The sequence below is a fragment of the Arabidopsis lyrata genome (assembly GCF_000004255.2).
Source record: "Arabidopsis lyrata subsp. lyrata unplaced genomic scaffold ARALYscaffold_4, whole genome shotgun sequence".
Taxonomy (NCBI): Eukaryota; Viridiplantae; Streptophyta; class Magnoliopsida; order Brassicales; family Brassicaceae; genus Arabidopsis; species Arabidopsis lyrata.
In genome coordinates, this window is record NW_003302552.1 from 5,003,912 (window position 1) to 5,023,598 (window position 19,687).

The 19,687-nt window shown below is 34.1% G+C and overlaps 1 protein-coding gene and 1 long non-coding RNA gene across 4 annotated transcripts; both read right to left on the reverse strand.

Moving 5' to 3' along the window:
* Positions 1 to 4,364: 4,364 nt before the first annotated feature.
* Positions 4,365 to 8,280, reverse strand: LOC9316775. Its single transcript, XM_021027966.1, has 5 exons — positions 7,702 to 8,280; positions 6,533 to 7,396; positions 5,957 to 6,412; positions 5,666 to 5,858; positions 4,365 to 5,562 (listed from the first exon to the last, which is right to left on the reverse strand). Exons 1-5 carry the CDS (start codon positions 8,233 to 8,235, stop codon positions 4,634 to 4,636), a joined length of 2,976 nt encoding a protein of 991 aa, XP_020883625.1. The 5' UTR covers positions 8,236 to 8,280; the 3' UTR covers positions 4,365 to 4,633.
* A 3,916-nt stretch (positions 8,281 to 12,196) lies between these two features.
* Positions 12,197 to 19,040, reverse strand: LOC110229376. 3 transcript variants are annotated; one of them, XR_002332769.1, is made up of 6 exons: positions 18,860 to 19,040; positions 18,702 to 18,775; positions 18,437 to 18,587; positions 17,595 to 18,001; positions 16,953 to 17,047; positions 12,197 to 12,678 (listed from the first exon to the last, which is right to left on the reverse strand). It is a non-coding gene; the product is annotated as an uncharacterized LOC110229376 (long non-coding RNA). The 3 variants fall into 3 exon arrangements; XR_002332770.1 differs by having other exon boundaries at positions 18,437 to 18,595; XR_002332771.1 differs by having other exon boundaries at positions 18,461 to 18,595; positions 18,860 to 19,039.
* Positions 19,041 to 19,687: the final 647 nt, after the last annotated feature.

The following is a 19,687-nucleotide window of genomic DNA, read 5'->3' on the forward strand; positions in this document are numbered from 1 at the left end:
CTTATCATCCTCTCATGGATGGGCAATCTAAGAAGCAAATTCAGACTCTTCGAGGATCTGCTGAGGATGTGTGTACTAGATTGGGCTGTTCATTTGGCGGATCATCTAAACTTGATGGAGTTTTTATATGATAATAGCTACTACGTGAGTTTTGGGATGAATCCTTTTGAGGCGTTGTATGAGTGGCCATGTCGTAAACCATTATGCTAGACCCAAGTGGGGGAGAGGAGCATTTGTGGCGAAGGTTTTATTCAGAAGACCTCGAAAAAGATTTGGGTTTTAAAGCTGAACATGAAGAAGCTCAGGATCAACAAAAGAGTTATGCTGATAAGAGGAGGAGAGAGCTGAAGTTTGACGTGGGAGATAGAGTATATCTCAAGATGGTGATGTTAAGGGTCCTATTAGGTCCATTACCGAGAACAAGCTGAATCTGAGGTATATGAGTCTGTTTAGGATTGTTGAACGAGTTGGACATGTTTCTTATCGGTTGGAGTTACCGGAGATTATGCAGGCATTTCACAAGGTTTTCCATGTGTCGATGCTGAAAAAGTGCTTGTATAAGGATGATGATGTGTTGGCTAAGATTCATGCAGTTCTTCAGCCCAACATGACCTTAGATGCCAATGAGGGTCCTCGAGAGGAAGGTCAAGCAAGATCGTCAAAAGAAGACTCTAATTATCAAGGTTTTGTGGGATTGTGACTGCATTGAGGAGAAAACTTGGGAACCAGAGGCATGGATAAAAGCAAGATTCAAGAAGTAGTTTGAGAAGCAGGTAGAGGCTTGGGCGGACGCTTGAGCTTATCATATATGGTCCAAGTTTCGGAGTTGAATATAATGTTTTAGTTATTTCATGATGTATTTCATTAAAGATTGTAACGATCGATACATTTTTGGAGTTTTGATAATATGAGCACCTTTTAAAATGGTGACTTGTGAATGTCATGAAATATTTGAGGAAAACATAAGGTTTTAAAAGAAATTTTTAAGAGAAATTTAAAACGACGTATACTCGGGATGAGAGTATGAGAAACACCCTAAGTGACAAGGATGTTTGAGGCGATATTCCAGAGTGGGAATATGGGTAGCGAGTATGGCATTGCGATGTTGCATACGAACCACGTGAGATAGTTGGTCGGAGATGCTTTTAGACACTTAGACATGATTGTTCAGAAGATGGTTTGGTCCTGAACAACTCGTTAAAGAATGATTAGTTTCTCTGGTAGCGAGAGCTCCTAAGGTTATATAGCCTAGAGTGTTAGTGGTATGACATGATACCCAAATCTGGTAAGGTTATATAGCCTAGAGTGTGAGTGGTTTGAATATGATACCTAGAGCTCGTAAGATTGTATGGCCCAAAGTGTGAGTGGTATGAGTGTGATACCCAGAGCTAGTAAGGTCGTATGATTTAGAGTGAGAGTGGTATGACTGTGAGATTGATAGCTCGAGGGACTTAGTGGCATGAGAGTGGGAGTGGTATGTTGTACCTAAAATCTTGAATGACGTGACGTTTGAGAGTGGAGGGATATGAAGTGAGTTGTGAGCAATGAGTCTAAAATGTGAGTCTAAGCATAGTGACCAGACGAAGGTTTTTGGTATTCGATCTCGTGATTAGGTTGTTACCAAGGTTGGTCATGTGTGTGCGAATCGTGTGACGGTAGCAGAAGGTTCATGATAGATGGACGGTGTTTCAAGATTCGAGAACAAATCTATGTTAGTGGAGAAGAATTGTAACATCTCGAACCCATAATGGGGGTGGTGTCGACCAACATCAAGTAGTGTCCCTCAACACCAATAATTTCATGATTGATCGGTTCGTTCTAAATCGTCCGGTTTAGTTAGTAATCAATTAGGAAAACCCTAAGTCTCTTTTAAAACTCGGCTCAACCTCTTCTCCTTCAGTTTGGAGTGCCTTGTCATTTCCAAAGAAGAGAGAAAGAGACAGTTGGCTTTGTGATTGATACAAAGAGAAAAAGAGAGCGATTGAGTGAGATAAGGAGATGAGAAAATCTTGTTTTTATATTAGCAAAAGGAAGAGGAGTAGATCACTGGCTATTGGGTTGAGAGAAGGTTGATGTGGTGTGGATTTCTCTGTTCCTTGTCTTATATCAATTATAAATTGAGGTGAGTGCGTGACAATGGCTTATCTAAGCAAATTGGGGAAGTTTTGATGCTTTGTTTGAGTGTTATAGGTGGATTAAGGATTGATTGTTGTGTGTTCTGGTCGTGTATGCGTGTATTTGTGCCTTGGTTCGTGGGAGATTCGACATGGGTAGCAGAGAGAAAAGTTAAGAGAGGCGAGGATCGTCCTAGGTCTGGCTGGGAGCTTTACAGCTTCTAGAAATTGTCTGGTTTGACTTGTTGATTGGTTTTTATTGCGTGTCTTAATTTTTCTATCTTGCTTCTGTGTATAACTTGTCGATGGAAGGATCACCTTACTAAGTATTTGTGATAAAACTTACGTTTCTCTTTTTTGTATGGTGCATGTAAAGAAAAAGTGTGACGTAGAGTTATGGCGAGGAAGAGAGGATGATCTAAGAACCCGTTCTAGTTGCGTCTTTTATGTTATGCTATTGGAACCTTGTTTAGAAACTGCTAAGATTGCTGGCTATTTCTAGTTGTGTTGGTTTATTCATTCTTGAAAATGGAGTTGGTTGATTGATTATTATTTGGTTTATTGGTGGATTTGGTGAAGTATTATGGAGATATTTAATTATGATATTATTTAAAAAAAAGAGAGGGTCGATTCATAGTCTTAGTGCGCAACGAGGACGTTGCGATCTGTTAGTGGGGGTGAATTGTAACACCATGGTTTCAAAAACCTGGTGATACATGCAGAGAGGTTTAAAATTTTTGATTTGGCCACCTATGTCACTAAAGTGCACTTATCTTTTCGGTCAAACGTTTTTAGTGAACTCTATAGTTAAGCGTGTTTGAGCTGGAGCAATTTGAGGATGTGTATCCTTCCGGAAAGTGATTGTCAGAACCATCTGAGTTAGGATAAAACACCGGAAAAGATCATGTGGTGATTTTTAGGATCGGTAAACAAGTCTTTAAAGCCTTCCGAACGTAGCGGACGGACCGTCGGACAGGCGTGAGGCCCACAGACCCGATAGAGGACATGGATGCTCACTAGTAGGGTGGTCGGGCGTTACAAGTTGTATCAGAACGAAACCCAGACGAGTGTGGAGTCAAGAGAGCTCACTCCGTCAGGGGTGACGGTCTTGCTACTCAACAAGGACGTTATGATCTTTTAGTGGGGGTGAATTGTAATATCCCGGCTTCAGAAATATGGTGGTGCGTACGGAGAGTTTTAGAAGAATTGATTTGGCCACATATGTCACCAAAGTGCACTTATCTTTTCGGTCAAACGTCCTAAGAGAACTCTATAGTTAAGCGTGCTTGAGCTGGAAAAATTACAGGATGGGTGACCTTCCGGGAAATGATTGTCGGCACTGTGTAAATGAGGACAAAATACAGGGAAAGATCATGTGGTTATTTGTAGGATCGGTAAACAAGTCTTTAAAGCCTCCCAGACGTAGACGACCGACCGTCAAACATGCGTGGAGCCAACGGACCCGAGAGAAAACGTGGATGCCCACTGGTGGGGCAATCGGGACGTTACACCTTACCTATGTTATCTATCTAAGAAACCTACGTTACAAATTTCCTCTTTAAAAGAGAGAACGTTTGATCTGTATCCGACCTCCTTGTTGCGAAATCATGTGTATTGAGCCGGCGAAACCTAAGATTAAGACCCTTTCTTAACGTCACTTTGTCATTATTGCACCGTGACCATTCATCAATCTTCCAAAGTTTTCGTGGAATTGCTTTCGAATTATCATTCTTTCGCTTCTGGCAAGTTACTACATTGTTCTTGTCTCTGATGCTTGGTTTTCCCGTCGAATTATCGCATTTACTTTCTTCTCCAATCATTTATGAGAATGCTAGTTGTTATATTTGTTGTACCCAACCATGAGGTTGATGGTTGTTTAAACCTTGTATTTGTTATGTCTTGAATGAAATTAAACATGTTTGCACAAAAAAAAATATGCTTTTTTTTTCGAATCGTCACCTGTGTTTTAATTGATATAAGAAGACATTCATAAGGGATTACAAAATGGTAAGCCAAACTTCTATCATCTAAAATGCTTTGTAGGATAATATCCACACTACTCTCAAAGGCGAAAATCGAAAGTAATAATCTAACCCAAAGTCTGGAGAGAAAGCTCAACGTCAAGAGCTTAAGTTACATCCTACAAGTGACAACAAATCACATCGGATAATTATCCAGTACGGCCGAAAAGAAAAATAGTAATAAATGTTAATGGCATGAAATAGAAAAAGAAAAAATAAGAACAAAAAATAATTAAGCAGAAAACTATAATACAGCTGAAGAAATCAACAATGGTAGCTACATCGAATAAGTTATTTGTATAATCTTCAAAAATAATAATAACAAACGAGATAAATGAATAGAAAAAATATATAAATACGTATAGGAATGTATCAAAAAACCATAAAACAAAAAAAAATGAAACTCACTATACAAATCTCGGATGCTCCCTCCTGCAAGTGGAACACACACTTCTTCTTGTGAGGTTATTAAACGTTGCAGTAGTAGTCCTAAGTCTACTAGAGCTTCTTTGGCAGATTATATGTTTTCTTGAGAAACCTCGTGGCAGATTCATCGTTACGGTAACATAAAACACGTAAGAGCGTGTTTGGCTCCATACCATTCCACTGGCCTGATGTTGGAGGCAACGGAAGCCTCGACTTAGCTGAAGACCCGTAAGCTTCGAGCGTCGTTCCCTTAAACCTCTCTATTAAACTGTCCGTGTCTGTGCTAAACAGAGGAAGTACACCTCTGACCGTGGTCGAGAATTTATCGATCAGGTCCATGGCTAGACCATCTCCGTTCGCCCAGAACATATCTTTCATTGCTTTGAAATCTTCTTCCATTATCTGAGAGTCTTGTCTTGTGAACGCCCTAGAGGGTCCTCCAGCGAGCAGGACAAGTAAGAAGCCATCGAAAGAGGTTCTCATAATATCGGTTATGATGCGTGTTCGGACTCTTTCATGTACTGTCTCTGCGATGACTGTCAAATTCTGTTCGAGCTCCTTGAGGAAAGGATCTATTCTAGAGGAAGACAGGTCGCCGATGTATAACCCATCCCATAATGTGTGGCTTAGGTCGTGGAAAACAACTTTGTAAGCCAGAGACTCAGAAAGCTGTTGAACGCCTTCGATGCAAGCCGCTGGTGTGAGCTCAAACTTTTTTTCTAAGCCGTTGGAAAAGTCATCGGTGTGAGCTGACTCACAGTTCCTCAAATGTGTGATCACTCTTTTTTCCACAACATCTAGCTCACTGCGGATTTTGTGCAAGCTGTTTATTCTGACACATATCTGTGTGACCCCAAAGGAATTCTCACCGTTCATAACCGAAACCTGAGCGTCTTTCTTCTGAGATATAGGTGTCTTTTCTTTCTTCTTCCACTGGAATTTTGATTCCGTTGTACATCGGGTGAGTGCAGGCATTGTGGGCATGTACGTAGTCCGAGAGCCTGAGCACCATCATACGATAATATTTTAAATGCGAGAAATTAAGAGTTCAAGACTTCTTCCACCATTATAGAAAAATACATCCCAAATCATGAGCAAACTTACCGCAGCCAGATTTCGCCTTTGAGACATAATACTGAAGATACTTGTCTAAACCAATGATTAAATCAGGTAATACAGCAGGATGCATGGGTATGGGAAGCTGAAAAAACGCTTCCAAAGTTTCATCAGTAATCCGCAACACTTCGGCAGCAGATTGTGCATATCCTCCTTCTTGGTTCTCCAGGGGTTTCCAAACCTGGAAAACAAAATTGCGTTAAAGACTATGTTTTCCAAATATGGCAAAAGTTGAAGATTACAAATTCTAACATAGGAATTTCGGATATAGGTACTAACCTCTTGCTGCAAATTCCTGTCAACCCATTCCTTAAGTCTGTCTATTCTTGCCTTGATCCAGTCTTTGACCAAATTAGCAATAACGGTCTCAGCTTCGAAAGGAGGCATTTCACGGATAATTGCTTTGCCACCATCATCACTGTCGACAGAATCCTCTACTGCGATTTGCACCAGATCCTTTTCTAGCTTATCTGCAGCTCGTAGTATCTGGACAGCATCGGGTGTTAATTCAGATATTCCGGATATAAACTGTTTAATCTCATTTCCATAACAAACATGGAGGGTAGCCACAGCAACCCCTGCAGCAAATGGATGCCATCTCTTCAATATTGGACTGAACATCCGCTTTTCCTGAACAGCTAGCTCACCAATGTCCTTAGCAAGGATGGCAAGAACAGGAAGAGGATTTTTCTGGTTTCTAGATGCTCTCCGGCTTGAATCTGCTTTCTCCATTCTCTACAGAAAGATGAAACACAAAGAAATAAGTTCAAAGAATTGCTGGAACAGCAGTAAGTAAAGAAATATAGAAATAGAGTGATAGTATTGAACATTCCCCAAGACAATACAAATACTTGCCTGCGCAAAAGAAGTTCGTAGTGAGGACCTGATGTATGTCTCAATCCTGGTACGAGCTACATCAACTTCTCCTTTCCTTCTTCTACGGTACTCGTTAGATATATCTTCAACTAATATCCTGGCTGCTGATACACCCAAAGAAACAATTCCCTCCATGGTATGAATATTACCTCGGTCAAAGGTGTCATGGTATGCAAGGAGCCTTTTCTCTGCCCAACCTAATATAGCACTCAGTGTAGAACTTAAAACTTGGGAGTATTCGGGATCCTTTGTTGTCTTTGCATCTTTAGCAACTTCTGCCAGTTGAGAATCACAAGCATGAAGCAGGTCCATCTCAACTTGTCCAGTTGCAACATAGCGACTAAACAAAATCCACGTAAAACAGAGGTTATGGAGCATTTGGTTGATTCCAAGAATTACCCACGTCTTCTTTATGTGTTCCATAAGGTCATCAACTTCCTCAACCATGGACGTTGCATCATTAGAATCAAAACACGCTTCTAAAAGCAGTTCATAGAGCCTGAGATTAAATGGAGAGCCATCAGCCCAATGACAGGAATCAGAGAAAGACCCATCAGATCTAGTTGCAAGAGACATGACCGCTGATCGAAGACTTTGCATTTGCTCATTGTTCCTTCCAGTCTCCAAAGGCCTGTCTAAAGCACCATGAATAATCTGACGCAATCGCTGAGAACTATTCGTCTTATCAAGAGGTACACGAGGATGTAACAAAAGACCTGCCTCAAGAACCTTCAATGATCTCTTAAGCCAAGCATCATATTCTTGCTGATCCGTAAAATCAGAAGACTTTAGCTGCTGTAACAATTCTAAAGGAAGAACCACTGACTCAATCTTCCTTCCAACCTGAAAACAAACAACTTAATTAAAGCCGGGAACTTTCGTAGCAATGGACCCTCTAACAGTTATTACTAAGACGCAAATGTCACAACACTCTCTTATCCAGAATAGTACCCAATTTAAGCAATTTAAGATCTATCCCAGATAAGTCAATGGCTACATCTATATCACAAGATCATGAAATTGAACATGTATTCTAATCAGAACTAATCCATCTCACTAGTAGATCCCTCATGATCAAGCCAAAATTCAGCTCGATGGGATCACAAAGATCCAGCGAGAAGGAAATGCAATAGTAAAATTGAGCTAACCTGACTAGCAGCGATTCTAAGAAAAGCTCTACGAACACGAGAATCAACAGCCTCCGATACTCGCATTTGGATCCGCATAAGCTCACCGACAGTAGTAGGACGCTTCGACTTACCATTCGAACCCGAAGCAGAACCCGAACCCGAACCAGGACTCTTATTAGATCCAGGTGAAAGCGAAGAAGACGACCTTAACCCCAAAGCCTTCTTCATCTTACTAGCGGCGGTTGAGGTCAGAGAACGCTGAATCGCCGGGGAGGCAGGTGAGCCATTGGGAGAATCCGGATTCGAAACAGCGACTGAAACAGCCGATGAGAGAGGTTTCCCGGTGGCGCTACGACATGCGGCGACGAAGATCTCGTAAGCAGTGAGACGGAGATCGGAATCGGAAAGTTGAACAGCGAGTTGTCCGAGTGGAGATGGAGGTAGATCGGAAGACATTGAAGAAGAACGTGAAGTCGCCGATTGTGACGGCGGCGGCGGCGTAGACTCTCTCTTGGAGTGACCCAGAGACAGCTCTCTGAAGAGATGAGCCATTTTTGCGTGTGAGAGCAGCGAAAGAGAGAGAGAGAGAGAAGAGAACAAAAACAGCTTTTTAATACAGTTACTTAAAATAATTTAAGAAATGGCATTTTCGTAGTTTTCTTTAATTATTGGTTTATTAGTGTTATTATTTTAAGGAATTTTTCAATAAGCGTTAGTTAGTGATGTTTACCATCTATAAATAATTATCGATTAAATCAAGGGAACGAGTGAATTAGGTAACTATGTAAGAAAAAAAATAAAAGAGACGTAAAAATTTATTATTAATTGCTATTAAATAGTGGGTTTCATCTAGTACTGAGTATTCAGGTTTTGGGTTTTAGAAATTTAGATTCTATTCGGATATTTTAAATTTTGGTTTGGTTTCTGTTCGTTTCTTTTTGAGTCAGGTTGATTTGGGTGTTTGTGTTGAGAACCAAAAAATACTGAAATTTGTTTGGAAGTGGTTCGAATTGGTTCTTTTTTACCCGAATTTACCCAATTGTAACAAAAATAAAAAACAAAATATCCAAAATAATGATAATTGTATAGCCATCTATATCCAAATTACCCAAAAATATCTAAAAATAGGTATATAAGTATATAACTAATATTGGGTATATACTTATATTTTTTATATATCTAAGTACCTATTTGGTTCCCGGTTTGGTTCGGATTAGATACCGGTTCTTCGGATATAGGAGTCTAGGTTCCGTTTGTGTATTTATACCAATTTTGGTTCTGTTCGGAATGTTCTAATTAGGATCGGTTTGGGTTACTTTTTGGGTCCTAATAGTCTCATATCACTTAGTGTTATAAAATAAAAACGTAACTTTTTTGGTAATATATAATTTTTTCAATATTATATTTTTATGTTAACGACTAATTTTCACATAGTATTTTTTTAAAACAAAAATTGTTTAAAATTTTTCCTTAAAAAATTAAAAGAACTATTTAAAATTATAAGGTTTAAAACTACATGTTACGGAAAAATAATATGTTAATTTATTTGAGCTAATTATCTTAAAATAATTAAGTCATATCATTGTTCTTTTTTAATATCACATTATTTATTCTTGTTTTAGCCAATTACACATCCAAAATATACTCCCTAATTTTTATTTTTTTGGTGAATTTTATCCCTAATTTTTATGGAAGTCCAGTAGTACTATTTGTATGATATGTATGGATTAATTCAATTATCTAAAATCCTACAACAAGAAAAAAAAAATTGATTGTCGTTAAAAATTAAAGTAACAAACATAATTGACCGATTAGAATAATTAGAAAAATAAAGTGGGAAAGGGACCTGGCGCATAAGAGACGAACAGCTTGGAGACGGTCGCACGCTCATGTCTCATGATCCCTTTTTTGTGGACAAATGGACCGCATATATAAATCTATATATACATTTTCGAAATATAAATATAAAATATATTTTTGAGTTGGCACTTATTTACAAGAAAATATCATTATCATAAATGTTTATTTATTAATTAATATTATAAATTATTTTCGAGAAAATCATATAGAAATCGTGACTTTCAAATATGGTAACAAATTGATTTTGTTTATAAATTCGATTAATTGTTAATTTCTTAAAAATTCTCTACCTAATTTAAACATTAATGTATGATTCTTCTTTTATTTTTATTTTGAATTTATATAAAATACATATAATTAATAAAATAATATTTTTTCTTCATATAATGTTATTGAAATTTTTTTAAACGGACATATATTACTTAATCGATGAAGAAAAATATTTGTACAATATCCCACATTGCTGAAAAAAAATGGGCAATGGTTTAGAGTTATGCTATAAAAAAGACCAAAATGATTCTAAATACAAATGAACAGGAAGCTTGATTTATCAAGCATCCAAAATTAAAATTATTATCCGCTTTACTCCGGTTCTATATTTTAAGGACTTGAAACTTTAAAAAATTCAAAACATTATAAATCTTAAACTTTATTAAAAGTTAAACTTTATAAAATGTTTTTAATATTTATAAAACTAAAAGTTTTGTGAAGTTTCAAATATTCTAAATATTTGAACTTTATAAGAATTTATAAGAAGTTTAAACATTATAAATATTTAAGTTCTATAAAAAAATTTAATAATATTTGAACTCTATAACAATTAAAACATATATATATATATATATATATATATATATATATATATATGTATATTGTGGGAACTATTTAAAGCAAACTTTTAAATTGACTCAAATTATATGTCTTTTAAGATGGACAATGTTTGGATCCGGCAGCCACACATGTTGAGGTGGAGGAAGCCCGAACGAATGAAGAAGATGATAGGGAACCATCTCCAATTCGGAATGTTGAGGAAGTCCGAACGAATAAAAAAGATGAGAGGGAGATCGCTCCGGTTGGTATGGCGAGGGAGATAGTGTGGAAGTCGTAACGAGTGAAGAAGAAGATGAGAGCGAGCGATCTCCAGTTGGTAATGGTGAGGGAGATGATGACGAAGTTAGACCGATTGAAAAGGTAGAACTAGGGAAAACTAATTGGTTTTGGTTAGGAAGAGAATCGTGATATTTTTTCTATTGATGGCATTTCGAATTTTAATTTATGAGTTTTATGTAAGACTGGTAAAAATAGGTACAACTAGTAATTATTTGTAATATTGGTAATACTTGTAAAACTGTTTGCCACAGGATACCGAAGAGGAACCGATAGCAACACTACAACCTCTGAGAATGCACTTCCCGCCGGCGGAGTATAACAAGAGAATAATATTATCGACTAGGAGTTATATCCATGAAGTTTTGAAAACAATATCTAATTTGAATCATCCGCTCACCAATGTTGAGAGGAATTGGTTTGAGAACCATCCGCACTTTAAACACATTTTTTCACATGCCAAAGGACATAAACCACAATGTTCCGGGCATGTGGATTCTTCTTCTTCGAACGAAAAAAAAGAAGAGGCTTGGTTTGTCGTAAATGGCGCTCCCATTCACTATGGAATAGAGGAACACACCTTGATATCGAGATTAGACTGCCACAACTATCCACTTGATTATAATAAAGCATGAAGTATGAACCTTGTGAATAGGTATTTTAAGATGGAGGTAATTATACGTGAGTGAAACAAAAGTTACTGGAAATGGTACCAACAAAACGTTCTAGAGATAGGTTGAAGTTTGAAGCCATCTACTTCTTATCCAGCATTGTTGTAGTGCTGACAAATACTAGGGTAAATGCAACTGTCGTAGATGATTTATTTCAATATACAGTGAATGATCTAAAATTTTGTAAAAACTTTCCTTGGGGGAGATATTCATTTGATCACATGCTAGGATCAATCTCACAAACGATGGATAATTTTGGAGGGATCGTTAAGGAGGGTGTAATATGGCAGGTTCCAGGTTTCTGTTTGGAATATGTAAAAATTAATTGAGGTTTTGGTCATTGTTAATAGTTATTGTACCTATAATATAAGCTTACTCTAACTATATTAATTGTTGTGTAGCTTTTAGCATTTGAGGTAATTCCGGAATTTGGGAATAAATTCCTAGAAGAAGTTCTAGACGCAAACTTAGAATGTTCTAGGATGTACAAGACAAGGTTCAAAAAATGTGAAATGAAAGGGTTTCCTCTTTTAAAAATAAATGAAGAACTTGGTATAACTAAGGTTAGTTATCATATGCATATGAATTATTTTGATTTGTTATTTTCTTAATCTTTTTTTCATTGTTTACATCCAAAGAAAATTGATAATATCCTCGAAGCTCGAGATGAAGAAACCTCTATTCTGGCTAGAATCACAGAAAAAGACGACCACAATGATAAGCATGATGTCGTTGTTGAGAGTTGGATGAAGTGTATTCATAAAGGATATATTGTATTGTTTGAAGAGATGTATCACCGAGATGTGGTTTCTCGAGTAGGAGAGGAACCTAAGAATTTGGTGAACGAAAAAATAGTAGTCAATGAAGGACCGAGAATCAACCTTTCAGCTGACTTGGTGGATCTCGTAAATAACTTGAGCAAAAATATGATAGAATGAATGGTTAAAATTGAGGACAAGCTTGGTGAGTTTTAGAAAAGAGTCGTACTGTTTGGAAGCTTATGTGAAGAAGCAATTAGTGGGGTGAAGACTATATCTTATAAAACATAAATAAGTCATGCAAAACATAGAATGATAAGACTTACAAAACAACACATAGATTGATAAGCCTTACAAAACAAAACATAAATATATCAAGGCCGAAAAATCCTTCGGCCCACAAGACCTACCACTAACTCCTTCAGATGTGCAATCTCTTCACCATTGTTTTTCAGCTCCGAACGCATTTATTGTATCTGAAAATCATGGTGTGCGAAGCTTCGAATCTTCATGTACTGCTCATCAACCTCTTTCTTTAACCTAGTCACCTCTTTTCGATAGCGTTATCCCAATTTTTTCCGAAGGTGAAAGCCATCATTCTATACAAAAAGACATATAGTATCACATATTCTAAAATCGATGCTATTAATCCAAAATCAACGCCTTTATTCAAAAATCACCTTAAACACATTGCATTTAAAGTAGAGATGTTAATATGGGTAAACCCACCCTATTTTGACCCATCCCATTTAGTGTAAAGCCATGTAACTCCATTTAAGTTTACACCCCATTTATTTTCCCAATTTAAATTCATTTATGTTTTTTTGGCCTATTTAAACTCATTTAGATGGGAAAACAGCCAAAATCAACCCCAACTATTTCCACGCGGCTTTTTCAACCTAAACTCTGACCCCCTGTACTTATCAACCGGAACCAACTTAAATTTCAAATAACAAATATGAACTATGTAACCGTTAGCCAATTTCAAACTATGAAATTGTCTAACGGTTACATAGTTCATGTTTGTTATTTGAAATTTTATGTGAGTTTAGGTTGATAAGTACATGAGGTCAGAATTTGCTTTGAAAAATGCCACATGCAAATAGTTAGGGTTGATATTGGACGTTTTCCCAATGTTTTGTGTACATTGGTGTAGTTTGAAGATTAGGTACTTTTCTGGTTTTTGTTATTTTTGTTTACTATCGTTGTATTGTTTCGGTACAATGGTGTGTTGGTCTTTCGTCTTTTTGTTGTGTATTCAAACTTTGGTAGTCTTTTGTCTTGGTTGTGAATTCAAACGTATTCCAGTTATTTTTTGTAATCTTATATGTGGTACTACTGAAACATATGAGATACAATTCTAGAAGAGTTTACCTCATAAATTGATGATATTTGTCCCAAATTATATGCTTATATTGGGCTTCTTTACGTTATTTATATGAAGATAGAACTTTTGAAGAGTATGCTACTGTTATACCAAACTAATGTCAAATAATCGTCTGCGAGAGCTTTGCTACTATATATCAATGTTGAAAGGCAAACCTTGGATCTTTATCGTCTACGTACACTTTGCTGAAACGCTGCAAAAACATACGGGTAGCACTGGTATTTAGAAAATAGTGTATCATTCCTACAAATTTCCTTTTAAGTGTACCACAATTCAAATTAATATTCAAAAACGTTCTAACGAATTTCTTATATGAAATAATATACTCTATAAAAATTAAAATGATCGATAGACATTAAGTAATGGTGATGCAAATTTTGAGAAGATGTGTTTAACAATAATTTGAACTAAACAAGTTTGATTTTTATCATCCATAATGGATCTAATGATTTTTAAGATGTTGTAGCTACTAAAGATATTGATTGATTCCTATGATGAATCAAACAATCAAAGAAACACTTCTAATGATAATGAAATTGATGATAATTATAATGGTTCACAAAAACATTGTGAATAGAAATCATGATTACAACGATAAAAGTCGAAAACAATTTGTAGAAGAAGCGCGAGTATAAAACAACATGGTAAGTTTTATTGATGAAGAGAAGAATTGTAATTATCTTGATATATTTTTTTAACTCATATTGAGAAAAAGAGAAATATGTAAGGTATAAACGTGGTAGTAGTAATATGTAAGAGAATCTATAGATAGTTTTTTTGTTTGTTAACATTGTGTTTGTGTTTATGTCTAAATATACTTCCAAAACGAATTTCAAAAATTCTGAAAATGTCATAGTCTCGAGTACCTGATTGCAATGATGCTTCGGTTTCTAAATACGCTATACGAAACTCATAAGCAAGAGACTAAAATTGAGGCAAAGATTCATAGTATGAATCTCCACTATTAAGTCATGGTTTATGTTCATTCGAGAGATTTTTGCTAACATATATCATATATATGACAAGTTTCTATAGAGAATCACTTTCCTCTTAAATTAAGACAACATGTACTAGCTCCATTGATGAAGGCGTAAACTGGTAAGCAAACTTAAGTTGTCTAAGACAGAGTTAGAATCTTTCAGTTCAGTTTAATTGATCTTACTGAAAACCATCATTTGTTGGCAACCATGTGATTTTGCTAGACTTTGGAAAGTATAAATGAGTTGACTTGGCGATTACTTTTAATCATAAATTTACTGCTCTATTGTATATAAAGAAAACTTTGATATGGTGAAATTGGAAAGTATAATCACACATGTACCTCCTTGACGGCTGATGTTCTTTATAATTATGTGCGATTTCGTCCGGATGATATTAAAGTCATTACATAATTTCGTTTACCAACAACATACGACCAATATATAGAAAAATATCTCATTGATGTTTTGGCAGAGTCCGACATCACTAATCACATATTCATTGCACAACATTATCCGATGTGGTCTTTTTAGTTAAGAGGAAACTAATGAAGATTAAAGATAAAGACGTTACTCGCAAGATTTATGGCACCTTGTGGAAGTGGAGGTTTTTTTCGACATCAAAAATTAAAGACATAAGCAATGTGTTGATTGGATTAATTCAAAAAATGAATATATTGACTATAAATAGTTATCGCGCCGCTTGATATAATCAAAAAATAAATATATTGATTATTATAATATTATTTAAATTTGAAAATATAATTTATATACTCGCATATATTATCATTTATCTTTTAGTTTAAAACAAAATTAGGTATTTAAATTTATATATTTGAAATATTAGTAGATTCAAGTCCACCAAAAAGCTATGAACATAATATACACACACACACACACACCTATATATATATATATATATATATATATATATTCATGATTTTATATTTTTAAATTTCAAAATTATTATTTATAACTTCATTAGGCTCTTAGTTTTATATTATGACTACAATATCATTATTCATTTATGTCAAATTTAAGTTATTATAATAATTTTATAATAAATAATTTAATTTATAAAATGTAAATAGTCGTTTTAAGATTTCTTAAATTAAATGTAGTGTTACAATTGAAAATTGTGGTGATAATCACCTATGTAAACAATATTCTCCAACATTGGATTGTTGGAGTCAATCTAATAATGTGACAAAAAAAACAAGTAAAAATTGTGGTGATAATCAATACTCTATGTATGAAAACAAAATATATATAACATACATTTTCTAAATTTGTAAATGAATTTCATATATTTGAATACTAAGGAGGGGTTATTGGTTCATGAATTTATAAGGAATCAGAAATCCAAACAAAAATCATTAGTTATTCAATCATTGATTTTAAAATCTTAATTAAATTCATGTGTTATTGGTTCTATAATTTATAAATACTAGTTGAAATCATATGTTATTCGTTTAGTCATTTGTTTTTGGATTTGAGAATCCAAATTATGTTTTAAATGGATTTGAATGGAATTGAAAGAGAAAAATAGAAGGATTCAAATCCATGGGTAAACACATGTTATTTCAAAATCCATATATCTTGATTTCATAATTAATAGAAATTTTCAAATTCTATATGGATTTACAAATTAATAAACCAATAACACCCCCTAAAATCTACATATTATTCATATTACAATCTCTAAAATTTAAATGAATTTCACATTTAAACAAAAAAATATCATTACTTGGAGACGTCCCATTTAAAAGTCCCGATAAGACAAGTAGGAAAACACATCAAAATAGATTAAAAACACAGTGATCCATACTGCACTCGACATTATTTTAAACAATAAATGCGAGCGGTGAACGACTCAATGTTTTGTGGTGAAAGTAAAAACAAAAATCTCTTGTTCATTCGTAATATCTTACTTAACTTCTGAACCACAAAAATTAACCAAATAATTTCATTTGTAAAATCTCTAATTTTTACTGGTTTATGCCTCTCATCAATCTCAAGAGTCTATTTATTCGTCCGTAATTCCTATGTTCTTTTTTTTCATGACACAAGTCATGATCCCATTTAAAAAACGTTTTGGCATTTCTTTTTTCTTCTCACGTTAGCCGAGCCATCAAATTGACAAAATTTTGTTTTACTTCACGTAGTCACATTCACCCTTATTTGATGTAAATTTGTGTATTATATCTAAACTACCGTAAATAAATATTGCGAAATCTCTATAATACCAATATACCACGAAATCTGCTTATATTCACCATCGAAAATATATCTTTATTCCAATATCTACCTCAAAATCTTTCACATTTATTTTTTACAAATCATTTTCGAAATTTACAGGGCATAAAAATTGTATATTCCTAACAATATAACATATTCAAAGATATTATTGCAAAAATTAATCTTCACGTAACCTAATTCTTTTTCCTATATATACTCACTACTATACATCTATTCCTCTCACCAAACTCAAAAGCTCCTTACTGAATACCTTTAGTTCATAGCAATGGCTTCTACCTTTGTCTTCCTCAAAGAGGTGTGTCCGTACAAGACTTCTTGGAGGGTAAAAGTGAAGATCTTGCATTCCTAGCGTCAATACATTCAAAGCACTGGTGAAACTCTTGAGATTATCATCTCTGATGAAATGGTAATTGTCATATTAATCACCATTTTATAATTATGTTTTTAAATCTTCTCAAATTCTCTACTAATACACAAATTCACCTATTATTATTTGTAGGGAAAAAAATGCATGCATTCTTGAAAGGTAAATTCACTTTACTTTTATCTCTTAGCAATTTCAATATGTTTTCGAAGAGTCCCATTCAGTAACTAATATGCATTTGTTTTATATATTATCAATGTAGGTGACACAATGGCAATCAATTCAATTAAAAGGAAAAGAATGAAGCATCAATTTCATAGTGAGGATAATCAGAATCATAATTCATTTCTATTTTACTCAAACTGTGATCTTGACTTCTAAAAGTATCCTTCTGAATCAGCATTTATTTTTTATCTACAACATTCTATTACAGTTTATTAACTATGTTACTTTAATCTTCTGAGATCTTTCTAAAAAGGTATTATTTTTCTATACAGATATGTTTGAACTGGTACAGTAAAAACTCACCTGAAACTAATGTTCCTTGAATAGTCTTAAACGTAGTTCCATATTGCAGAAATGACTTTTGTTAGACCTGCGGAAATTATTGGCAATTAGCTACATATAACAGTACGTATTACCAGTCATGTATAGAAAAAAAATACTTTCTCTCTTTCCGATCCATTCTTTATTTGATTCATTTAGTTGGGATTGTTTCAACATATAGCACTTGATATAAACTAAGCACTTAGTTTTATAATTTCAACTAACATGACAAGTAAAGCATTCTTCAACAATCAAAATGTTTAAACATTGACAAATATTGATAAATTATAAGAATCTAATTGTTACTTATCTTTCAAATTGTACATTGTCTTATATTAGTTGTGACATACTCTTCATATAATCCATTTTGCAGCTCCTATATGCATTTCCTAAAAAATATGAAATAGTTAGCAACCTCTAAGACTAATCAAAACTGGATTCAATCAGAAAGAAACTCTAGATATATTATAGTCAAAAATATGGAATGTGTTTGTAAAAGTCACATACACATATTGGTAATGTCTCAATTTTATCATTGTTAAAAGCTTGGTTTAGATTTAAATGAAAAAAAAACAACTTAAGTGGTTGCAGTAAACGAGAGGTAAAAGTTCTTTTCAACCCCAACAATTTTATAACACAAACAAGTACAATTTCAACACACAAGCTTTGTATACTTAATCTACCTATCTATACATACATAAACTTTATTCTTTACCCACTAGTGTACATTACTGATTATATATCCCTAAATCAGTTTTATTTCTAAGAAATTTTAACAAACAATTTCTCGATTACACTAAGTTTAATTCTAATATTACACTAACCTAAACTATATTGAAGTCTCTTACTTTTCTTCTGACACACCGGATTGATGGAGATTAGGTGAACTGATTAGTTAGCCCATCATATCCGATAAACAAACCTACATCGCTGACTTGAAGTCGAAGAACTCCTCAGCTTGGAAACAGTAATTATCTGCAATGCTATTCAAAAAAGTATCAATTCACATGTGTACTCGATTACATGACATGCAATTTCATGAACTGGGATGGAAATCAAAACTAACAAAGATATAACTAAGTTTTTTACGTTAGCTCCATTCGAAGAATTCTTTTAATCTGGAGTTATGGCCGACTTTGTGATGAAATCTTCCATTTACATCTCTAATCAACAATAAAATTACAAGAATAAGAAAAATTCTGAGATGGATTTGTCGAGTAAAAGAGAAAAGGAAAAAAATTTAGTACTTGGGCTTCTCATGTGAAAGATATTAAAAAGGTAGATTACAAATCCAACAGACGATGGCCCGTAATTTGATAATGGATTCTTTGGATCTGATGAAGAAAAAGATTCAAACTGAAGCCTCTTCTGTTAATGATTTTTTTCTTTCTCAGCTTGAAAAAATATTGTGTCGGTTCCGACCAAATAAAAATTTTCAGTATTTTTTTTTTCTTCACTTCTTTCAGATACACAATCAATTAAAGTTAAGGACATATTTGTTTTTTTGTTTTTTTTAAAAAGGTTTTCAATTTATTGCATAAGAAAAGGAAATTTTCAAAAACCCAGCCCAGCTTTATTGTTTGATGTGGCCGAAGCCCATATCATAAGAAAGAGCATAGTCCAATAAAGACAAATTTGGTCCTCATACCTTTTTGTTTTGTTATTTGTTTTTGGTGCAAAGGATTCTTTTAATCATGTATATCCTTTTACATACATTTATATTATGTCCATTTTTATAATCGAAACTTGTAAAAATATTTTTAACACGAAAAATTAATACTCTTACATAACAATATAATAACACCAACCATTCAAATTTACATTGCACAATAATTATATAAATGTGTGCTATTCTATATATGCATACTAGGATTTAACTCGCAGTACACCGCGGGACAAAATTGTATTTTATGTATTTTATATAATAATTTATTGGATTTTTAAATTGATATTAAATAAAAAAAATCATTTAATTATTTTATATTATAATTAATATCGTCGAAATATGTGTACTTAGAAGAGTTGTAGGTGTAGAAATGATATATTGTTAATATTGGCAGACATTTATAATCATG